At 44.7% G+C, this 24,297-nt stretch overlaps 1 protein-coding gene across 1 annotated transcript in view; it reads left to right on the top strand.

The window, feature by feature from the left end:
• POLR3E (RNA polymerase III subunit E) overlaps positions 1–24,297 on the top strand; it is a 300,274-nt gene that overhangs the window by 211,648 nt on the left and 64,329 nt on the right. Inside the window, exon 17 of the mRNA XM_086940764.1 lies at positions 8,562–8,626. Within this exon, the coding sequence (XP_086796890.1) occupies positions 8,562–8,626 (65 nt within the window). The remainder of the gene's footprint in view (positions 1–8,561; positions 8,627–24,297) is intronic.

Raw genomic sequence — 24,297 nt, 5'->3', positions numbered from 1 at the left:
TCACGGTTCTCTCGAATAAGGAATTTTTACAGATACACTATACTGGGTTAACCTTTTTTCAGGATTCAGTCTCTTGTTTTCAGTATCTGCACAGAAGTCAGCTGCTACTTGGAAAACCTATCCTGCTTGGAATATGTCATTTTGTGTAAGTTATTGTATTGAAAAGATGAGCACTTGTTATATAGACATGTGCATTTTAGAATTCAACCAAGAGTCTTGCCTAAAGCAATTGTATCTCCCCCTATTAATAGCTCAATAATTTAGGTAGCAGTCCTTCGTCTTCATTGGGATAAGCCCTACCACATCCGAATGGTAAGAGTGTGCTTTTTGTTATTCCATTGAGACAATGGCTTATAGAAAATCTAACTTTTTTCGCTTTTGCTCTGTTAATAGAAAAAAACCTTTTTGTAAACATTGCACACCATTGTAGATTAAACTGGTGTACATTATGAGAATGTCAATCATCCTCTTTTATGCAATCCTAAAATTCGTTCCATATGAGGGTAGGCTGCCACAGAGCATATTTACGGTATTGTTCCAAGATAATCGGAGGATGATGCATGGAGGTCTTTTCACTCCTGTGAATATTTTTTTTACCTGTTCTTAACCGCCGGCCGAGATGCGGTTGTAGGCAGTACGCGTTGATGTATAACGTTTGTTGACCATTATTAAAGGTTTTTGGAAAAATAAAAAAATAAACTGTTTTTCACCTGTAAACGACACCTGGAAAAGATTATGAGTGTATACATCGCATCCCAGTTATTGCGAATAGCTCTGCAGTTTCATCCAACATTAAATAATGTTGTCCATTAAAAGGAGAAAGATCTATGTTATGGTGAAAGGCGTAAAAGAATAGTATACAAAATAGCCAAATCCCTGAAATCACTGATTCGTGTGGGGCCAACCATTCAAAGTCTTCAAGAGGAATCAAGTCTATTTACCATTTGATTTTTTTGATCGAGAAATGAATCCGGTGTATTAATAAGTTCGAGGCATCTGGGCTGCTGAATTCATATCTGTGCATAGATCGCCGCCTAGTGTTGGGTCCGGATGATTGCACATTGTTGTCCTGGAAGAGTCTTTGAAGTATCACGAGATAGGTGGCTCCTCCCCTGGACTACAGTGGGCATGGGCATCCTCTCCATCCTCAGATTGTTTTTCTCCGCCATTGGGTTCGGATGTACTTTCCTTTACTCGGAGTTCGGAATCGGAAAAAGCTTTTCCAAAAGGCCAAAAGGCCTTCGGACTTGTCGGTATTGTTTAGATCGGTGCCGACAGCTTTATCTACAGTTCATTCAACTCAGGACTTAGAATCGGGCTGTAGGCCTTCTCGACGCCAAGAAGATCGGTCGTCGATGGAACGAAGTCCATTCAAAAGATGCCCTCTTTGTAATTCTAAATTTACATATAAATAAACACCCTGTATGTAACCAGTGTTTATCCCCAGAACATAATGAAACAGACTGCCTAGCCTGTGCGCAATTTCGATCTAAAAAGACACTTCGGGTTCGACAGGCCGCATGGCAAATCATGCAGAAACCAGCGCCGGAGCCCGAAAATATCTTCGACAATGAACAAGATCTCATCGAGGCCGAAGATTCAGAACAACAGTCGGATCAAGATTCAGACCATGACTCCAACTACTATGTCGATGACTACGAAGACATCGTCTAGGTAGGAGACGACGAACAAGGGATCGGGGTCGTCGAAGACAACTCCAGTGATGAAACGGGGCCAACTACATCGGGGCCAACCGTGAGTACAACGGCCCAAACATATACTTCTGTGGTTCCACAGGCTCGGGTCGAGGCATCGCCAGAAGGCCTTAGCCAAGATCTTCAAACACATTCTATAGCCCCGCGACACAGCTCGGCTAAGAATATTACAAAAGAGCCATTGATTCAACGTAACCCAAAGTTGTTGATTTCGAAACCGAAAGTGATGGAACCAAAAACAAAACTGAAACTTATCGACAACAGTGTCTTCGGACCTAACTACGTCAATCCAACTGAATTGATCCCAAAGAAGATCGTCGACAATACGGTCTTCGGACCTAACTATGCCGATCCATCGGAGTCAAACACAAGGGTCGTCAAGCTGAAGGCCGGCGCACCTACATCCACTCCAAAACAAAATGCCGTCGAACCGAAGAAATCGGCGGCGACAGTCGACAACACAAAGAAGGGACTCGATCCAAAAAAGGTTGTCGAACCGAAGCAGAGAGTCGACAAACCAATAGATGTGCAACAAAAAAATATTGAGCAGAAGAAAATCGACCCGAAGAAAAGCATCAAGCCGAGACAGCAAAGCATTGTTCCGAAAAAACACCAGTTCCGAAGATGTTACAAACTCATAAGGGGACTATCGAATCGACAAAAAATGTCGCAACTTTAAAAACATCGGCTAAAAAGAAGCTGGCACAGCCTAAAAGGACTGTTGAAACACAAAAAACTCTCGGACCGATCAAATTTGGTCTACCAATTTCCTCAAAAACTAAGGCAGTCGACCCAAAAAACTGCATCGAGCCAAAACAAAGTAAACCAAAGACATTGGCAAAACAAACAAGAACTACTGAGCAGGAGATATTATATCAAGACCCCTCAACAGAAGAACAGTCAAAACTTTACATTGACCCTAATTCTGGCAACGTCACTCTCTACAAAAGGAAAATAAGACCAGAAACTGAAAAGGAGACTTATGTCATCCCACTCAAAAAGAAAAGGGACTGTGCAACCTCACCTATTCTATTTGAGCCTATAAAACAAACTAAACCACACACATACTCGTATACACCCACACAATCAGATGAAGAGGTGGATAATGAGGAATACAATTACACAGTGGACCCTGACCAAGACAGTCAAACTCAACCATGGGCAGACCCAATACAGCATGGTGATACTCAGCCCATTCCAGACGCACCTGCATACCCTGCTAAGGCTTCTCCTACAGAAGATACAGCTGCTTTTAATGCACTTATAGATAGGGCAGCCCTCCATCACAATGTTGAGATGCATTCAGACCCCATTGAGGAGGATTTCCTCTTTGACACTTTTGCCACATCAGAAAGATCTGTCAAAACACTACCAATGTTAAAAGGGGTACTTAAACATGCAGGTGACATATTTAAAGAAATAACTAGGGCACGGGTCATTAATCCCAGAATAGAGAGGAAGTACAGACCAGCATCAGTAGACCCCACATATATTAAGGGACATCTGCCTTTGGATTCCTTAGTGGTATCCAACGCACGTAAACGTGCAAACTCACAAACCACTGGAGAAGCTCCACCTCCTGACAAAGAATCCAAAATCTTGGAGGCATCAGGAAAGAGGGTAGCTGCTCAAGCAGCTAATATAAGGCGAATATCTAATACACAAGCCCTGTTAGCTAGGTACGACAGGGTACATTATGACACTCCCTAGAGACACTTCTCCAACATTTACCTGAACCTTACAAGGAACAGGCTGAAGACCTAGTACAGGAGGGAAAGCTAATAACGAACGCCTCCATTAAATGTGCCCTAGACGTGGCAGATACAGCAGCCAGATCTATTAACACCAGTGTTATGCTCAGGAGACATACTTGGCTTCGCATCTCAGGTTTCAAAAACTAACTCCAGTCCACTTTATTAAATCAGCCAGTAAATCCTAACTATTTGTTTGGTCCAGCTGTAGATACAATCCTAGACAAAATGAAAAAGGACACTGAAACAGCTAAGTCTATGGGAGCCTTACAATCGCAACAGCATAGAGGCTCCTTTCGTCACTCCAATTACAGAGGTGCTGCAAGAGGTAGCTCATCACAGCAAACCTCAGTCTACAAAGCAAATACGCAAACCACCTACAATAAAAACAATAGAGGTGGATACCGCGGCAATAACAACAAAGGCAGAGGACGAGGGAATAATACCACCAGATCCTCTACCAACACAAAACAGTGACTTCTTAGCGCTACCCCCAGACCATACAACACCAGTCGGGGACAATTACAGCAGTTCCTACCAGTCTGGCAAAACATCACAACAGACAAGTGGGTGAGGCAAATTATCCTAACTGGCTATTGCCTAGAGGTAACTTCCACACCACCCAATATACCACCAAAACACCGTCCTATGTCTGCAGAACACCTAAACTTATTGCAGCCGGAAGTCATTAGCATGCTGCAAAAAGGGGCCATAGAATTAGTACCATTAGAACATCAGGGTACAGGGGTATACTCACTATACTTCCTCATCCCCAAAAAGGACGGGTCTCTCAGACCCATATTGGACCTCAGGCCCCTAAATCAGTACATTTTATCAGAGCATTTCCATATGCTGACTCTACAACAAGTCTTACCACTGTTGCAACAAGGAGATTTCCTCGCAACTTTGGACCTCAAAGATGCATACTTCCATATACCAATACATCCTGCTCACAGGAAGTATCTACGGTTTACAATACAAAATCAACATTACCAATTCAAAGTCCTTCCATTTGGTGTAACAACAACCCCGAGGGTGTTCACAAAATGCCTAGCGACAGTAGCTGCACATTTAAGAAGACAACATATTCACGTCTATCCTTACCTGGACGACTGGCTAATACAAGCAAAGTCAGCCCAGCAATGTGCCAGCCACATGTCAAAGACCATTCACCTCTTGCACAGTCTAGGCTTCACGTTAAACTACCCAAAATCTCATCTCCATCCGTCCCATGTACAGCAGTCCCTGGGCGCAACAATAAATACTCTGGAGGCAAAAGCATACCCAAACACTACAAGGATAAACAGTATGCAACTGCTCATCCAAAAGTTCAAGCCCCAACACTCGCTCTCTGCCCGAGTGTTTATGCAACTCATAGGCATGATGGCTTCGTGCATCTTCATAGTCCCTCACGCACGGCTGCACATGTGTCCGCTACAACAGTGCTTAGCACAGCAGTGGAACCAGGCTCAAGGACAATTAATAGACCGAGTGTTTGTGACCATTCGTGCATACAACTCTCTGCATTGGTGGAATCCACAAAACCTTTGCAAGGGACGACTGTTCCAGGAGCCTGTACCACAGATAGTGTTGACAACAGATGCATCCCTGACAGGATGGGGAGCCCATGTCCTTCAGTACACAGTTCAGGGCCTATGGACAACACAACAAAAGAAAATGCACATCAACTTGTTAGAGATAATGGCAATTTTCTTGTCAATGAAAGCGTTCAAAGTACATTTATGCAACAAAACAGTGTTGATCCGGACGGACAACATGACGGCAATGTACTACATACAGAAACAGGGAGGAACACACTCTCCACAGCTATCACATCTAGCCCAAAGCATGTGGAAGTGGGCCATTCAAAGAAACATTTTTCTCATGGCGGAACACCTCCCAGGCAAGGACAACCAAATAGCGGAGCTGCTCAGCAGACTCAGCCAACAGATGCACGAGTGGGAGATTCATCCCACAGTGCTACAACCGTACTTCCAACAGTGGGGTCAACCAGAGATAGACCTGTTCACCACAAAAGAAAACGCAAAATGCCCGTACTTTGCCACCAGGTTTCCACATCCGCAGTCGCAGGGCAATGCGATATGGATGATATGGTCAGGCAAATTTGCCTACGCTTTTCCCCCAGCACCGTTAATACCGCTAGTGGCACGCAAACTAAGCCAACACTCATTGACACTAATCCTGGTTGCTCCAATATGGGTGAGGCAACCATGGTACACAACTTTTCTAGAACTTTCCGTGGTGCCTCACTAACACCCACTCTTCCCACTCAGAGCCATGGAGACATACAGCACCCAGATCCGCAACAACTGAACATTGCAATCTGGCTCCTGAAATCTTAGAGTTTGGGTACCTAAACTTACCTCCAGACTGTATGAACATTATCAAGGAGGCAAGAAAACCTACTACTAGAGCTTGCTACGCAGCTAAGTGGAAGTGTTTTGTCATTTACTGTAATGACAATGACATAAACCCACTAGATGCCTCAACGCAAAATATCATTTGCTACCATTTGCACCTACATCGTTGCAATCTAGCTTATTCCTCTATAAGAATACACTTAGCTGCCATTGCAGCTTATCTTCAAAACAGGCAGCACCTTTCGCTGTTTAGAGTGCCTGCAATTAAAGCATTCATGGAGGGACTCAAACGAATAATCCCCCCAAAACACCCACCTTCACCTGTCTGGAACCTAAACGTTGTTTTAACCAGACTAATGGGACCACCATTTGAACCATTGAATTCATGTGAATTACAGTTCCTATCATGGAAGGTAGCTTTTCTTGTAGCGATTACTTCACTTAGAAGAGTTAGCTAGCTGCAAGCGTTAACTATTCAAGAGACATTCATCCAAATACATGCAAATAGGGTAGTTCTTAGAACAAACCCTACATTTATGCCAAAAGTGGTAACCCATTTTCATATCAATCAAACAATATAACTGCCAGTGTTCTTTCCAAATCCACAGTCCCTGAAAGGGCTCTACACACACTAGATATCAAAAGAGCTCTTCTATACTACATTGATAGAACTAAGGATTTTAGGAAAAAGAAACAGTTGTTTGTTGCCTTTTCACCACAACATAAAGGCAACCCCATTTCAAAATCTGGGTTAGCCAGATGGATAGTTAAGTGCATCCAAATATGTTATCTTAAAGCAAAACGCACTTTAACAGTTCCCCCAAGGGCGCATTCCACACGCAAACTAGGGGCATCCATGGCTTTCCTAGGAATTATTCCTCTAGAGGAAATATATAGAGCAGCCACATGGACCACCATACATACTTTCACAAAACACTATTGTGTAGATGTACATTCCAAACAGCAAGCTGCTGTAGGACAGGCTGTTCTAAAACCCCTTTTTCAAACTGCTGCAGCTGGCACAGGTAGCCACCGGGGAGAAACTGCTATACATTCTATGCACAGATATGAATTCAGCAGCCCACATGCCTCGAACGGATTATGCTACTTACCAGTATGCATCTGTTCTTGGCATGTAGGGCTGCTGACATTCATATCGCCCACCCTCCTCCCCGGTGCCTGTCGCAGCTGTAGCATTCATTCATTCATTCTTACTTTCTTGCATGGACATCTCTTACTGTACCACACTCCATCTCTGCCACAATGGCGAAAAACAATCTGAGGATGGAGAGGATGCCCATGCGCACTGTAGTCCAGGGAAGAGCCACCTATCTCGTGATACTTCGAAGACTCTTCCAGGACAACAATGTGCAATCATCTGGACCCAACACTAGGCGGTGATCTATGCACAGATATGAATGTCAGCAGCCCTACATGCCAAGAACAGATGCATACTGGTAAGTAGCATATTCCTTAATGTTTTAAAGATGGTAGAGACTTGGACACTTAGAAATAGTTGGAACATTGTGAGTTTAGCTTCTTGTGGAGGGAATTCTGCAACATCAGGCGAGTCCACACTGCAGGCATGACGGAGTTCTAAGTATCTCAGAAATTGAATGATCAAGGACAAATTCAGTTTGAAGTTCTTAAAAAGATCCAAGACCATCCAACCTAACAAAATGGCCTAGTAAGGAAATACCAAAGGTTCCCCAGCCCTCAAATTCTTTCAGTGCAGATATCTGGGGCAAGCGGATGCCATACCACAGTGGAGTCCTTCCATAAGCTTACTAGCCCATCCAAGTCGCCCAAGAAATGATTTCCAGATTTTCAGTACTTTTGCAGTGGTAGGGGGAATTTTAGTGCTCGGCTTTCCCCCATACAGGTAATGTAGGGCGCATTGTGTCCATCCTAAGCCAATGCTGTAATTCATATGCAGGGTCATCTGCTTGACAGTATACCCAGTTGATGATTGAAAAATGGGATGGCCTGTAATGTGAGGCTGTGCTGATCATTGTGATTCCACAATAATGGGCTGATTTACAACATGTGGTATGGGCCACCCGAAGAAGGACTCCTCCCTAGATGAATGTGTTGAGTATGTAGTGAACGATGCAATGGTCAATTCAGGAATGTAAAAAAGATTGTATTGCACAAACTCATGTGACTATTAATGGCTCAACAATGATTCCAGCAATGATTCCTAGGTTTTTCACACAGCTTTTAGAAATTGCTATAGATACAGGCTTTTTCAATAGTCCCTCCTACCCTAGGTTCTAATTTTTTAATAAATAAAATGGTGCAGACCCAATCCTATAATGGGAATATGGTAAAACATATCCAAGATTTTGTGGTGCCATATGGTAGTAATTGGAAGACCGCTTTAATTGTTCCCCATACATTATAGTCCTACAGTTGCTTGAAAAGAGACTGGTACAAGGCCTGTGTGTCTGAGGTATGAGCATGGCATTCCACAACAAAACTGAAGCAATGATGAGTTAGAAATCTCCATTTTGCACCTTATGTTTTAACCCAGAAGTTTAAGAAAGCACTACAAGCTAGCATCTGTCTGCTCTCCATCAATTTACAGGTATTCTTATTGAACGGACTATTTTATTTTAAAAGTTCCCTGAGCGTTGTTTATCCGGATCTACGTTTACTCTAAGCCGGACAAAAAGAAATGTAGTGTTTTCAAATATTCTTTGTTTTTATTTTAGGTTAGAAAAAGTATTTAATTTATCAAAGGAAGATATCATGCCAAAGAAACAAGACCGGCAATCAGGTAAGCAAGCATTTATGTCCGGAAATTTAAAAACCACAGATTGGTGGGGCTTAGATTGGCATTTTGTGCATTTGACAGACTTTTTAAAATGCGTACTTGCTTGTGCTTGGAAATAATCCAATGAGGTAACATTTGAGCACCACTAAAAATTTAAATCATTAAAAAAAGTGTAGTTTATCATTGTTTCCTTTCAGATTTGATTGCCAGATGTGTAAAACCGTGTATGTGTGACACTGTTAACTTGGTCTATGTTACTTTCGCTCTCTGCTAATGTGGACTCAAGTGAAAGACCATATCTATTTGTCATGTAAATCAGACGTATTTTGATAAACAGACCGTTTTAACAAAATTAAGTGAGTACTAGATGTCAATGGGCAAAATGTATGTTATAGTGTATTTTCTTTCCCAAATTTGAAAAATCTGGGGATGTAATGATGCTTTTAATATAAAAAAAACTGACATTTTTTGGGCTTGCTGGAAAAACCATATGCACCGGTTGTTCACAATGCCTTTAAATGTTTTACAACATATTTGTTTACAAATTATATTATAGACGGTTTGCTGATCCCTCAGAGTACATGGCTTAGACTTACATTTGTGCATTGATGTAGAATTCGAGCTAAGATTTGTGTGTCTGTTCCCTAAGCTGAGTATTAGCTAACGAGGGATCGTGGGATTAGCAGTGCTGATGCTGGGAAGCCAATGAGCTATTCATAAAGGCCTGTAAGTGACAGAGTAAGCCATTGAAGGAATCATTCACATCTTAACCCCACTGAAGTTAATGTTAAATTTCTTAAAGCCTAAACCATAACGATAATTAATGATCGGAGTGTATTAAAATAATATACACTACAGAGGCACTGCTGCTGTCTTGGACTGTCCATTAGAAGTGTTTTTTTGTGAATGTTTGTGGTTGTTTCGCCCTAAGACAGAGATCAAATTATCAATTGAAGTGTTTACATATGTAAAAATATTTTTAAAGTACAGAACATCTTGGTGGACTATGTTTCTGTGTCATTTTGTAAAGAGGTAAAATGCCTGTACTGCTGGCAAGATAGGACAAGTATTTGCAATGCAATACATCTCGCATTTGCGATAGTTTAAGCTATTGGCATTGTTAAATGCAATGCCTTTTATTTATCAATTTAAGAAAACCAACACATAAATAAAAGGCATTGTCATTTACAATGCCAATAGCTGAAACTCTCGCATATGCGAGACCTATCTCTTTAATATGGCGCACACTTCAGTCATAAGACCCTCCAATAAGAGCCACTCAAGGAGCAACAAGCTTTCGGCGAGCGGTTTGGATGTAGGCGGAAGGATCAGCTAAAGTAAACAAACCATCTGCTGCTGTCAGTCATGTCTGCAGGGGCTCTAGGCATCTCAGAGCTACCTACGTTCAGGAAACACCAGCGCGCTCATGTAGAGAAAGCGGGAAAGCGAGCGATGCCGAACTTCTGACAATAGGCGCACCAGCGCCATTGTTAAAGTGTGGCATTTTGCCACTATTTTGGTGGTGGGGGAGGGGGGGGGGGGGGGGGGACAGGCTTTTTAAAAGTTGATTTATGCAGCGTGGTATGGCACACTGAAAAAAATAATATTTAAAGTTAAAGCGGGACATTGCAGCTCTAAAAAAAAAAAAAAAAAAAAAATTAATATGGTGAGGGACGCCTAACAAAAGGCATGCCAAAGGCAGTTCGGGCTGGTTGTTGTAGTATATGCATTCCCTCGTGCTGTGCTCAGCACGAGAGATTGCTCTCTGTTTATGTGTTCTGGCCCTCCGTTCGGTTCTAGCGCTCTGGGCAACGATAGTCAGTTGCCCGGAGTCCTGGAGTCGAGCGGCGGCCTCTATCCTGTGGGTGTTATCTTTACTCAAATTAAAGAAGCCTTTCAACCTGCAAGTCTGCCTGGAGCTCGTTCATTTCATTTGGCGACAAGAGCTGGTCACGAACCTGCGAAACACCCACCAGGAAAAACTCGGTCTACTCCTCATATGCCCGTCCTCCGGCTCCTACAGAGACCCATCTTTGCTTCATGGACACCAGTTTCATCGACATCGCGTCTTCCTGGTGAGCTGCATTCCGGCGATTTCTTTCAAGTTTCGCCGCTTTGCCTGTCTTCCCGACGGTTTCCAGCACTCGAGCCTCAGCTGGTGAGTCACGCGACACCTAAGCGTCATCGTCTTGCGCTTCATCATTTCCTCGCGCAATTGACTCAGCAACACCAGCGTCTTACCTAATCACGCTGAAACGTCATCACTCCACGTTTGGCAGCCATTTCCTGGCGTTGCCTAGCTACCACTCGCTCCGCGCTGATCTTCACACGGAGTCAGTTTCTCAATGACTGACTTTGCAGCGCGACCTGTACTTCGCCTCTGTGGTGTTTATTCTTACGCTGGAGTTAAACTGGTACTGTAACATTGTTTATTTTTGACAAACTTATTTGTATTTAGTGTGCTCTTTTGTCCTTCGACAGACACACTCTACTTTCATTTTATTTGCCATTTACACGCTTGGAATTTTCTATTTATTCACAATTACAACTGTTGCATTTTTTTTTACCACAACCTTAACATTTTAATTCACTTCAATGGCCTCTTCTCAACAATTTGCACAACCCCCTCCTTTTCTTCAACTCCCTGGAAAGCCTACTATTCCATGGCGTCAATGGGTTAGAGCGTTTGCCAACCATATCGTAGCCATTGATGCAGTCAAGTTCACTCCGGAGAGGAAAGTTGCCATCTTATATGGATGTTTGGGCGTGGCCGCACAACATACCTTTGAAAATCTCCCAAGATCCCCTCCTCCCTCTGGGGATGCTGGTGATAATTGGGATGAGTACAAGGAAGCCTTATCTAGACTCGCAAGACATTATGGTGAAGAACCTAATGAAATGCTTGAGAGACATAACTTCTTTAAAAGGAGACCACGAGAAGATGAGTCCATTGAAGAGTACATTGCTCAGTTAAGGATCTTGGCTTCTACTTGCGAATTTGAGTCCAATCCCGACATTTACATTCGAGATCAATTTGTTTTTGCGTGTTTTTCAAAAAAGATTCAACAACGCCTCTTGAGCTGCAAGAAGCCCACTCTTCAAGAAACTATTGACATTGCCAAGAGCATCGAAAGATCCATCACCACCTCTAATGCACTACAAAAAGATCAAGCTCATTCTTCTTTTCACTCTCCTTCATATGACAATACCACTTCAATTAGTGTAGTTAACACTAATAGGTCTGCTAGGCCATTTCAAAAGAAACCTAATCCTAATCCTTATTGTTACAGGTGTGGTTCCAAGTCGCATATTGGCAACAATCCCTCTTGTCCTGCTTCAGGGAAAAGATGTGTTTTATGTAAAAAGTTAGGTCATTTCCAAGGTATGTGCAAGTCTGTCAAGAGATCGTCCAGACCCTCTGTAAATAGCATAGTATGTCCTGAGCTGGATGATTGTATTGATGAATTTCAAGACATGGTTGTTTCTATTCATTGCAACTTCATTGATACCTCTAATTTGGTTAAAGGTCCTTATTGCTCTGCACTGTTTGGGAACATTGAAGTTACAGTTATGGCAGATTCTGGATCTCCGATAACCATTCTCAATGAAGCATTTTTCCTTGAAAAATGGAACAATCCATTTCTTTGCTCAAACCTGACCTTAGTCCAAAGGCATTTAATGAATCCGATATTATTTTACTGGGCTACTTCAACTATAGGCTTGAATGTTTTGAGAGATCTATTATCACAAAAATTTACATTGCAACCAAGGGTCCCAATATAGTTGGCTGGCAAGATCTTGCCAAAATGGGCATCTTCCTCGTTCCTGGTTCGGATCAACCCATTAGGGTTGGTGAACCACCCGAAGGCTACTCCCCGGTTCCACCTTTTGTTTCTGTTTGTCTTCTTTCTGATAATCATGAGGCAGACATCAAACAAATTTTGGATACATTTCCCAATGTTTTTTCCAGTCAACCAGGTACCGTCAAAGGTTTTAAACATGAGATCAAACTCAAAGCCTCTGCACAACCCGTTGTTCACAAAGTCCGTCCTGTCCCCATCAGTGCCAGAGACGAACTCAGATCTGTTCTCACCTCCCTCAAAAAGGATGGCATCATTGCACCGTCAGATTCCTCCGAATGGGTTTCACCCATTGTTATCGTGCGCAAAAAGAACGGCGAGGTCAGGCTCTGCGCCGACCTTCGCACCCTCAATAAAAATATTTTGGTTGATTGCCACCCCCTCCCCAAAATTCATGACCTTCTTGCCAACCTTGGTGGTGCCAAATATTTTTCCCTCATTGACTTGCGCTCTGCATACCATCAGGTACCCCTTACTGAATCTTCCCAAGATCTCACCACATTTGTTACCCCTTTTGGTGTTTTTAAATATTTGAAACTTCCATTCGGACTTGCTAGCGCAGCTAGTGTTTTCCAAAAAATCATGGATCACCTTTTCGAGTCTGTTCCTGGAGTTCAGGCCTATCAGGATGATATCTTGGTTTTCTCTCCTGATTGGAATTCCCATTTATCCCATCTTTCCTCTGTGTTGCGCAAGCTTAATGAAGCTGGAATGACTGTCAGGGCCGACAAATGTAAATTTGGCTCCCAGTCCCTGGATTACTTGGGTCACACTTTGACTCCCGAAGGAATAAAACCCAAGTCCTCCCTCATTGAGGCAATTTCTCAAGCGTCTCCTCCCAAAGACAAGGATGCCCTCCGCTCCTTTCTGGGTTTAGCGGAGTATTACGCCCGTTTTGTAAAAGGCTATGCCCAAATTGTTGAACCCCTCCGCTCTTTGCTTCGCAAAGGTTCCAAATTTGCTTGGACCGAAGACATTAACTCATCTTTTTCACATGTCAAGGACATGATTATTGGCGCCCCTGCTTTGCACCCCTTTCAGGACTCTGCCAAGTGTTTCATCATGGTTGACGCCAGCTTGACTGGTTTGGGTGCTGTCCTTGGCCAGTGGGTTTCTGGTAGGGAACACACTGTTGCCTTTTCTTCTAGAACACTCAAAGCTTCTGAAACCCACTATAGCACCATCGAGCGCGAGTCATTGGCTTGTGTTTGGGCTATTGAAAAATTTAAGAACTACATTTGGGGTAGAGAATTTGATTTGTTCACTGATCACAAGCCTCTCACTCAACTCCTCAATGGTGATGGCCTAGGTAAAGCCTCTTCAAGGCTTGTCAGACTGTTGTCAAAATTACATGAATTTCATTTCAATATTAAGCACATTTCAGGTGGCAAAAATTTTCGTGCCGACTGTTTATCTCGCATGTCACTCAACTCTGATTCAGATTTTCAAGATTTTGGTGATGTTGAGTGTGTTGTCGCCACCCTTGATGCCACCAGATCATGCCCTTTTATCACAGAGGATTCTTGGTCAAAAGCTTATGAAAATGATCAGAATCTCAAGTTGGTTGCACAATACATTTCTCAGGGCTGGCCTGAGAGTAGAAATTTGTCAAATGAACTTAAGGCATTTTCCATGGTTTCTTCTGAACTCTCTCTTGTTGACAACCTAATTATGAGGCATGATGTTTTTGTTCCGCCTTCGGATGTCAGACCTGATATCATAAGATTTGCACATCAGGGACATCTCGGCATTACTAAAACATCTCAACTCATCAAAATACATTATTGGTGGCCCTCTATTGAGTCCCAGGTGAAGTTTTACATTGATTCCTGCAATGAATGTTTGCTCTCTGATAAGAAATGGAAACTCATTGGTACACCTCTCCATCCTGTTCCCTTTCCACTCAAACCCTGGGAAAAGGTTGGATTGGATTTTTCTGGCCCCTTTGACGTCCTTCCCCATGACATGAAATATGTCATTCTCCTCATTGATTATCATTCAAAATGGTTGTACCACATGTTTTGTGATTCCCCTTCTTCTGCCAATGCTATCAAATTCTTGCGCAATCTCTTCGTCATCGAAGGTTGTCCCTCAGTGGTGGTCACCGATAATGGTTCCCATTTTGTATCTGAGAAATTTGACTCATTTTTATTGGAGCATGATGTTGTTCATTTCAAGGTCGCTCTCTATTCGCCCACCTCGAATGGCTTAGTTGAGCGGGCCAATAGACTGCTTAAAGATGCTGTCCAAACAGCCATTTCCTCACACAACGATGTTAGGACTTTCGTTGAGGAGAAATTTTGGTCATATAACATTTCTCCCCATTGTACCACTGGTGTTTCCCCCTTTTCTTTATTAAGAAGTAGAAATGTACATACCAAATTGTGTCCCACATGGTTGTCTACGAAAAACGTAAAGACCCTTCCACCTTCTGATGTCTCTCTTGCTGAAAAAGTTTCTCAGAAACAATCCCTTATGAAAACCAGACATGATTCAGGTAAAATTTTCACTTCTGTTGTCCTTAAAGTTGGGGATTGGGTCCTCATTAAAAATCCTAGAAAGGTTGCCAAAGGACTCTCTAAATTTTCCACACCTGTTCAGGTTACTGCTGTCAGTAAGGCCTCCGCCTTACTTGGCAGCAGAGGGTGGTGGAACAAAAGGGCTCTGGTTATCCTTTCTGACTCACAAGCCCGGTCCTTGTTGCGTTTGTCCAAACAGCAGTTTGACCAATGTGACTGGTCTTTTTGGTTAAATCCTGCATCTTCTTCTGCCTCTTCTCCTCCTTCGGATGCTTCTGTTTCTGCAACAGATTCTCCTTCTTCCTCTTCAGGTCTCTCCTCTTCTTTTCCATCTTCCTCTTCCCCTTCCATTCTCTCTGAGACTGTTGAGGAGGTTTCACTCCAAGCTTCCGCCCCATCTGTTCGATGTAGGAGGCTTCCTGTCAGGTTCAATGATTATGTTTTAAGTTGAAACTTATTTTCATGTCTCAGTTTTAAAATTTTGTTCATGCCCTAACTCATGCCTTCCTTCCTTTCTCATGTTGTTCGAAATGTTGTGGAGAGGGAGAAGTTGTAGTATATGCATTCCCTCGTGCTGTGCTCAGCACGAGAGATTGCTCTCTGTTTATGTGTTCTGGCCCTCCGTTCGGTTCTAGCGCTCTGGGCAACGATAGTCAGTTGCCCGGAGTCCTGGAGTCGAGCGGCGGCCTCTATCCTGTGGGTGTTATCTTTACTCAAATTAAAGAAGCCTTTCAACCTGCAAGTCTGCCTGGAGCTCGTTCATTTCAGTTGTATTCATTGGGCGCGGGGTCCAAACTGGAATGGCATGGTGAGCAACAAAACTATGGATTTAGGCCCAGATCTCTGTACTGGGGTGAATGTATGACATTGTTCTGCATTCTGTCCATAAATTGTTCTTTTTGCATTTGTCACCCCGAGTGGGACGGGTATGACCAGATGTGGGTCTCGTGCTCTCCATGCCACTGGAGTCCAGATATCCTGGTTGATGAGGGCTGAAATCCTGAAACCAGTACTAGGATGCTTGTTTCCGGTCCAGGGAGGACCTGGCCTGGCAGTTCGGGCTGGGCGGTTCCCATTGGGCGCAGAGTCCAGACTGATTTGCTTATGGCTGGGTCCAAACTGGAATGGCATGGTGAGCAAAAAAACGACGTATTTAGGCCCAGATCTCTAATAGGGTGAATGTATGACCTTGTTCTGCGTTCTGTCTATCAATTGTTCTTTTTGCGGTTCAATAAAGAAAGGCACGTGCTGGATTTAAAAAAAGCAGTTAAGAGCACGCAGGCAGAAGAACGTCATTAAAGAAAATAGTGCAATAATAATATTTAAAGTCAAAGCGCAACGACGTGGCGCTTTGAAAAAACAAAAAATCATTAATATGGCAAGGGACAAATAAAGAAAGGCGCGCACTGGTTAAAAAAATAAAAGCAGTTGAGAGCATGCCCTGCCTGCAGCGTCAGGCAGGAGAAAGTCAATAAAGAGAATAGTGCTCGGAGGCTATATTTAAAGAATACTGAGTAACAACAACACGTAAGATGGCCAGTCCTTATGGAAGGCTGCAAGACGAGACAAGGCTGTAGTAAGTTGAACTACTAAGCCTATTGACCAATGAAAAGCCACAGTTTACAAAGGACAGTGACGGGAGGAATTAAAAAGATGGGGAGAGCTTCAAGTCTATACCTAAATACAGCATGCCACGCAGAGCAGCGCATGCATTGCCCAGGCTCGACCTAAAAACATTCTCTTAATGATGCTGCCTTGGACCTTTTGCAAGAGCCTACAGGACAAGTGTTCCCCTTCACCCCACCATCCCTGTGCACAGGTAATTCCCCCCTATAGATTCGTCACCAACAGTGCCAGTCTAGTTGCTGGCATTCTCTGCCTTTTTTGGGTGCCTTTTCCATTGTGCTGTCCCTTACTGTGGAGTAGGAAGTTTTTTTTTCTTTCAAATGATACACATTTAGTGATAGACTAATATTTGTGTTTTTCTTTTTGTTTACTGTGAAACAAAAGAATGAAAAATGAAATATACAATTCTGTGTCCTGTATAGGGTATTCACATTAAATGTGCGGAAGTATTTCTAAGCCAACTTGCCAAATATCTGCAAATAACCTTTCTTTTGTAGCCATACCAATGCACCCACTGCATCTAAAACTGGCCTTTGATTGTATCCAAACTGTCCTAAATTAAAGTCGTGTCATAATCCCAGAAGCTCATGAAATAACTCCTCGTCTTGCTATCTAGCGAGAATTGTACCTGGTATGTAAATGATGGTTGTTAACTCTTCGTTCATAAACCAGGAATGTGCCATTATTCTTCAAAGACTGCCGATTTTTAATTGATTTGATTACATCCAGTTTTGGTTTCGCTTCTTGATTTGATTACATCCAGTTTTGGTTTCCCAACAGAAGCGAATCTTGTATTTAGTCACTTCTTGTGGTTTCAGCACCAAAACTTTCTCTGCATTGAGGTCAAGTAACCTGCCCTTTCTAGCATTCATGATGTTGTTAAATAGTGTCAATAACGAACACTGTAATGTCTCATTGGGACATTGGAAGAGCCACTCTGCTTTAACCATCCAATTAATGATTATTACGTTTGAAAAGTTTTAACTCCGTTTGAGCATCCTAATTTGTCGCAGGAGTGATCTTGAATACACAGGCTTTTAGGAATGGAATTGGCTTTGTGCCCCAAAAACAGCGCCTAATAGCACAAAACATGTTTGTTGCATACTGTGTTTCTGTGTATTTTTCCATGTTGGAGTCCTGCTCCACGTTCTTCGTACTGAACACTGTAATCTTCTCTTTAACAATTTATTTGGAGGCCTTTTTAGAACTGTACCCATCGATGACTGTTTGTGCTCTCTGAGCTTAATCTCGTCATTAACATATTGGTATTTTAGGCTTGATAAGAGCATACTCCAAGCAATGTCTGAGCGATCTGTATGTTTATAAAGCAATACATCCTCAAAATTGAGGTGTACATATTAAATAAAGGGCGCAGGATCTGGAGAACACAATGCTTTCCCCCTAAACGTACCAGCACGTCCACAAACATCCTCACAATTTCTCTAATAATCGATGCAGCCCAAGCCTCAAAATGACCTCTGTATTTACGTTATATTGACTTCAGTGCTGCCTTCGATAACGTAGAAAGGAGTAGACTGTGGGACAAATTGGCAAAATGGGGCATACCACAGCCTACTCTGAACATGCTGAAACTTCTACATACAGACACCTGGGTGCAGGTGAAGTTGGACGGCGGCACCCATATTTCTACGAAAGTTCCCACGAGAAAGCAACTAAAACAGGGTTGTGTGCTTGCACCAACCCTGTTTAACCTATATATGGTGGACATTCCAAAGGCGCTTGACGCCTGCAACTCCCACTCGCCGAGGAATGGAGGGAAATCATTGTCCAACCTCATGTATGCAGATGACGTAGTTCTGCTTAGCCACACGGTCTCCAGCATCTACTGACTGAAATGCAGGACGATGCCACAGAAAATAATTTAAGAATTAACTTGAGCAAGACTAGGACAATGTCATTTAACAACAAAAAGAACCTCCATAAAAGCAGGCTCCTTGGAGGCACAAAACATGACCCGGTTCAGGAATACAAGTACCTTGGAGATATATTAGACAAGGAAGGGTCTTTTTGGCGCTAGAAAGAGGAAGTTAGAAGGAAAGGCCTACTGATCGCCCTAACACTCAAAAACATCGTAAACAAATTGATGGGGCCTACCGGCACTCCGCTTCTAACGGTAGATCAGGCTAAACTACTTCCATCCATCGCTTACAGCTGCGAGGCTATGTGGGGAAGAGATGCAAGGGAGCTGGACAATACGCAGATTAAAGCATATAGTATTATGTTCATCCTCCCGCCCGATACATCTCCTGCTCAAATAAGGCTGGAGTTTGGACTCCTATGACAAGAGCTAGCCAGGTATGGCACTTATATCATCTGCTTGTACAGGATCAGAAGTGCCACCACAAATTATTTAAACCATCTGCTATGGCAGGATATACAACATAGGGAGTGCTCCCAAGCCAGAAGCTACCTACAGCTAGCCTTAGAACACATCAAACTTACAGAACTCTGGGATGCACAAATTGGCAACACCAACTTCAAAAAACTGGTCTGGAAAACCTTAAAACAAATCTCTCTAGTGGAGGACAAAGCAAGCTTTGCAAACAGATCGCCCACCTGGATGACCCTTAATTCATAAAAATCACTGGCCCCACAACCATTTTTTAATCCGGGTTACTCGAAGTCCATAAAAATGAACTTTTTGAGATATAGGATGGGAATCTTTCCATGCGCTCAACATTTTCCACCATGGTTAAGGTCACAAGCATCAGAGCCGTGCAGGTTGCGCAAAACAAGGCGACATAATCATAATCTGCTTAGGCAAGGAAATGTACCAAGCATGGCAACAGCTTCTCAAATATCCATTCAAACAGAAAGGCATCCGCACCAGGAGGCAAGCAGTGTTAGCCTGCTTAAACCCAGACAATATACAACTAAACTGTAGACTGGTAAAATTCCTTTTGCTGGCTGAACAAAAATTGCCCAAAAAGTGAACCAGGCCGCGGCACTGCTGTACATCTTGATAGGAGCAAGCCTCAAATTAGTCCACCGTAAGAAGATCTTGCCCGCTGCAAAGAGAAAACCCTTGCCACAAGTGGAGAAATTCTGGGAAACATAAATAAGACGACCTGCAGAAAGAAGTTTCTCTTCCAGGGGATCCTCATCAATAGTCATAAGCATTAGAATATTCCCGCCTATGTGCGGGACCCCGGAAACACTATATTATATGTGCCCCACATATAAATACACATATATATATAAATAATATATATATAAAAAAACAAGCAATAGCAGCCAAATCACATTAGAGCTGAAATATGCTGTGAAGAATTTCCACCATACATGAATAATAAGCATTAGAAACAGGAGAAAACAACACCAAAGTTTGTTTAGGAATTGTTTTAATGCTCAGAAAGCAGTAGAAATTCTCAGAACTCACTGGAAGCATAGGAAGCTCCCAGGCTGCATTGCAAACACACAGTCTAACCAGACTGAAAAGCTAACCTGTAGCTAAATAACAAAAAACTGACACTGTGCCTTTAAGGCACTCATGACCCCCTGAATCCCATCATGCCTCAGGAGTGGCAGTTAGGTCAGTTGTTCTTTCCGGCTCCTTCAGTGAAGGACCCTGGTTTCACAGCTCCACTAATTTTCTGATTTTTTGCAGAAAAATTGCTTCTTTTTGAAACTTTTACTCTTACTTCGACGTCTACCACCTGGTCAAGTAAGATACTGCTTTTTTTGAGCAGTTTGGAGGGCATTTTACTTCGAAAATGCCTTCTCTATTTGATAAATGTCCTTCTTGTAACAGCAAGAAGGCCAAGACAGACAGCCACGAGGTCTGTATCGTTTGCGTGCCTGATGACCATGATCCAGACACCTGTCCACATTGTGAGAACCTGTCAGGTAGGACTCTCAAGGACAGGGAGAGAATTCGGATTTATGGCCTGGCCCACAGAGCTTCGAGAGGGAGATCTCCAGTGAAGAAGGGCTCCAAGAAGGCCCATTCGTCTTCAAAGAAGAAGTCTTCACACCCTTCTACCTCAGCGTCGGGCTCGGCGCTGAGAAAAGATCCACAAGAGGGGCTTTCCTCTGGGAAGCTGCCGTCGACGGCGGGCTCGCCGTCGGGAGGAAGGCCAGGTACGTCGACGACATCGAAGGCACCGGCGCCATCTTCGAAATCGCCTCCGCCGTCGTCAACCGGGCGGCGATCGGCGTCGAGGAAGGCTACTCCGCTGCCGTCAACCGGGCGACGGTCGGCGTCGAGATCCATTACCCCTCCGCCGTCGTCAACCAGGCGACGACCGGCGTTAAGGGACGTCACCTCGCCGTCGTCAACCAGGCGACGATCGGCGTCAAGAAAGGTGACTCCGCCGCCGTCGACAGGTGCTCGTCGATCGGCGTCGAGGACGCGGTCTCCGTCGGTGCAGCAGCAGCGCTCGGCGTCGAGGGTGCCCAATACCCCTCCGCCGTCGCCGCACAGGCATCCGACGTCGAGGCATGGCTCTACGTCGGCGACTGACCATCGCCGTTCGACGTCGAGGCAAAAAGCTCCGTCGACGACTGGGCGAGACCGTTCGGCGTCAAGAGAGAAGCCTCCATCGGCGACAGGACATCGTCGTTCGACGTCGAGGCTGAGGTCCCCGTCGACGACCGGACACCACCGTTCGACGTCGAGGCAGAAGGCTCCGTCGGCGGTTGCTCATCGCCGCTCGACGTCGAGACTACGAACATTCTCAAGGACATTCGAGGTCGAGATTGTTTGATCCCCCAACTCCTCGGAAGCGGTCGGCTGCGAGAAGTGAGCGCTCGACGTCGAGGCACTCGGACACTATCATGGTGACAGAATCTGCTTCTCACCATTCATCTTATCGGTCCTCGGGCTCCTCTACTGCGAAGAAGGAGTTCAAGCGCCGCTTCAAGTCCAACAAGGGGAGAGGGGCCCAACAGAGGGTTCAAACCCCTCAGTGGTCGCAGAACAAAGCTCAGGGAAAACCCCAGTTTCGTGGTAAGCCCAGCAGGGGCAGAGGGGGCCACCAGCAGTCCTCCAACGCCCCTAGAGGAGGAAAGGCCTGAACAGTGGCTTCCTCTGACACCGTTGCCCACTCCAGTGGGAGGAAGTGCATCACAACACCTGGAAGAGTAGGTCAGCATCACAAGAGATCAGTGGGTGCTGAATATACTGCGAAATGGTTACAGGATACGTTTCCGTGCTCTTCCAAAGAGCATCCCTCCGAAGAGCTCTTGCCCTCACCAACTGAGCTTGCTCCGACGAGAGGTGACGATCCTGCTGCAGAAAAGGGCGATAGAAGAAGTTCCTCGCGCTCTGAGAGGCAAAGGAGTTTACTCCAGATATTTCCTTGTCCCCAAGAAAGATCAGGAGGACAAGTTCAGACCCATACTCGACCTACGACTCCTAAACAAGGTTATCGTCAAGGAAAAGTTCCGCATGTTGGCGCTTCACCAAATATGTCCTCATCTACAAGCCGGAGATTGGATGTGTTCGGTGGATCTACAAGATGCGTACTTTCACATCCCGATTGCGCAGCAACATCGAAAGTACCTGAGGTTTGTCGTGGGGCACAAACACTACCAGTACAAGGTGTTACCCTACGGTCTCAAGTCCGCACCACGAGTCTTCACCAAATGCATGGCGGTGGTGGCGGCTTTTCTTCACAAGAAGGGTCTCTTCGTTTACCCATATCTGGACGACTGGCTCCTGAAGGGTCCATCCCCGGTACGGGTAACACAAGATCTGCATCTGTGCCTGCAACAGCTTCACAGGCTCGGCCTCCATGTGAACCTGGAGAAGTCAGTCCTGCGGCCTACGCAATCCATCCACTACCTAGGCTCCGTTCTGGACACAAGCGTGGGAAGAGCGTTTCCTTCGGTGGAGAGACTTTCTTCCATGAACCTGAAGTGCGGGATTCTGCTGGAGTCTCGTCCTCCAACAGCACGACAGGTGGCGTCTCTGCTGGGTTCCATGGCGTCCTGCATTTTTCTCATCCCACACGCCAGGCTGAGAATGCGTCCTCTGCAACAGGCCCTGGAGGATCAATGGGACCAGACAACAGGTCGTTGGGAGGACCATATCCATCTTTCCCAGGCGACAAAAGAGTCCGTCATATGGTGGACTCGGAGACACAATGTGATGGTGGGAGTGCCGTTTCATCAACCCATTCTGTCCCTATCTATAGTGACAGATGCCTCCCTGCACGGCTGGGGAGCACACATGGGTCCGCTTCAGATTCAAGGCCGGTGGTCTGCGCAGGAGCAGACATACCACATTAACATGCTGGAACTCAGAGCGGTATTCCTGGCTCTCAAAGCTTTCCTGCCAGCGATCACATCCAACTCAGTCCTGGTTCAGACGGACAATACGACAACCATGTTCTATCTGAACAAACAAGGAGGCACAAAATCTCGCCCACTGTCTCGAGAGGCTCAGACAATATGGCATTGGCTCCTCGCTCGAGGTCTCACAGTGGTGGCGGTGCATCTTCCGGGCGAGTTGAACGTCAAAGCAGACGCACTCAGCAGGCACTTCGAAGATCAGCCAGACTGGGTGCTAAACGACGAAGTAGTAGAAGAGCTTTTTCGTTGCTGGGGACGTCCGTCCATAGACTTGTTTGCAGACGACGAAAACACCAAGTGCCACGCCTTCGCGTCCAGGTTCCACAGACCAGGGACGCTGGGGAACGCTCTTCTGTTGGATTGGGCAGGGATGTTCGCGTACGCGTTTCCTCCCCTGGCTCTGATCCCAAGAGTGGTGTCCAAGCTCCTCAGGACGAACATGGAGATGATCCTGATTGCTCCAGACTGGCCTCGGCAGTGGTGGTATCCGGACCTTCTACATCTGTCTGTGTGTCCACACAAACGACTCCCTTGCAGACCAGACCTGTTGAGCAAAATGAACGGGAGGATAATGCATCCCAACCTCCCATCATTGAACCTAACAGCATGGCTCCTGAGGTCCTGCAATACGGACATTTGAACCTGCCTCCAGACTGCATGAGCATTTTGAGGGAGGCTAAGAGGCCGTCCACGAGGGCATCCTATGCCTTCAAGTGGAAAAGGTTTTACTTGTGGTGTAGGGATCATCATTTGGATCCTATTAAAGGGCAGGAGGACGTCATCTTACCATACCTCCTTTCCCTCGCAACGGCTGGTTTGAAGTACGCTTCCATTAGAGTACATTTGTCCGCTATTGTGGCCTATAGGAAGTCCCCTGACCAGGTGTCTTTCTTTCAAGTTCCGGTGGTCAAGGATTTCCTTCAGGGTTTGAAGAAAGTGTATCCCCCTGTGCGCAATCCTTCTCCTCCGTGGGAATTAAACCTGGTTCTATCTCGGTTAATGTCTCCACCTTTCGAGCCCATCCACAAGGCTTCCTTACAACATCTCTCTTGGAAGGCAGCCTTTTTGGTGGCAATCACCTCTGCACTCAGGGTCAGTGAGATACAGGCGCTCTGTGCAAAGGAACCTTATACGGTATTCCACCATAACAGGGTAGTTCTAAGGGCTCACCCTTCTTTCTTGCCTAAGGTCATCTCTGATTTTCATATAAATCAGTCTATTTCCCTCCCTTCCTTTTTTCCAAATCCGACGACCCCGGCTGAGCGGTCACTTCACTCCTTAGATCTTAAAAGAGTGCTGAAGTTTTATTTGGAAAAGACTAAAGGGATTAGGAAAACGGACCAACTGTTTGTGA

This window comes from Lissotriton vulgaris, chromosome 10 (genome assembly GCF_964263255.1).
Source record: "Lissotriton vulgaris chromosome 10, aLisVul1.2, whole genome shotgun sequence".
Lineage (NCBI taxonomy): Eukaryota > Metazoa > Chordata > Amphibia > Caudata > Salamandridae > Lissotriton > Lissotriton vulgaris.
This window is presented reverse-complemented; position numbering and strand designations above follow the sequence as displayed.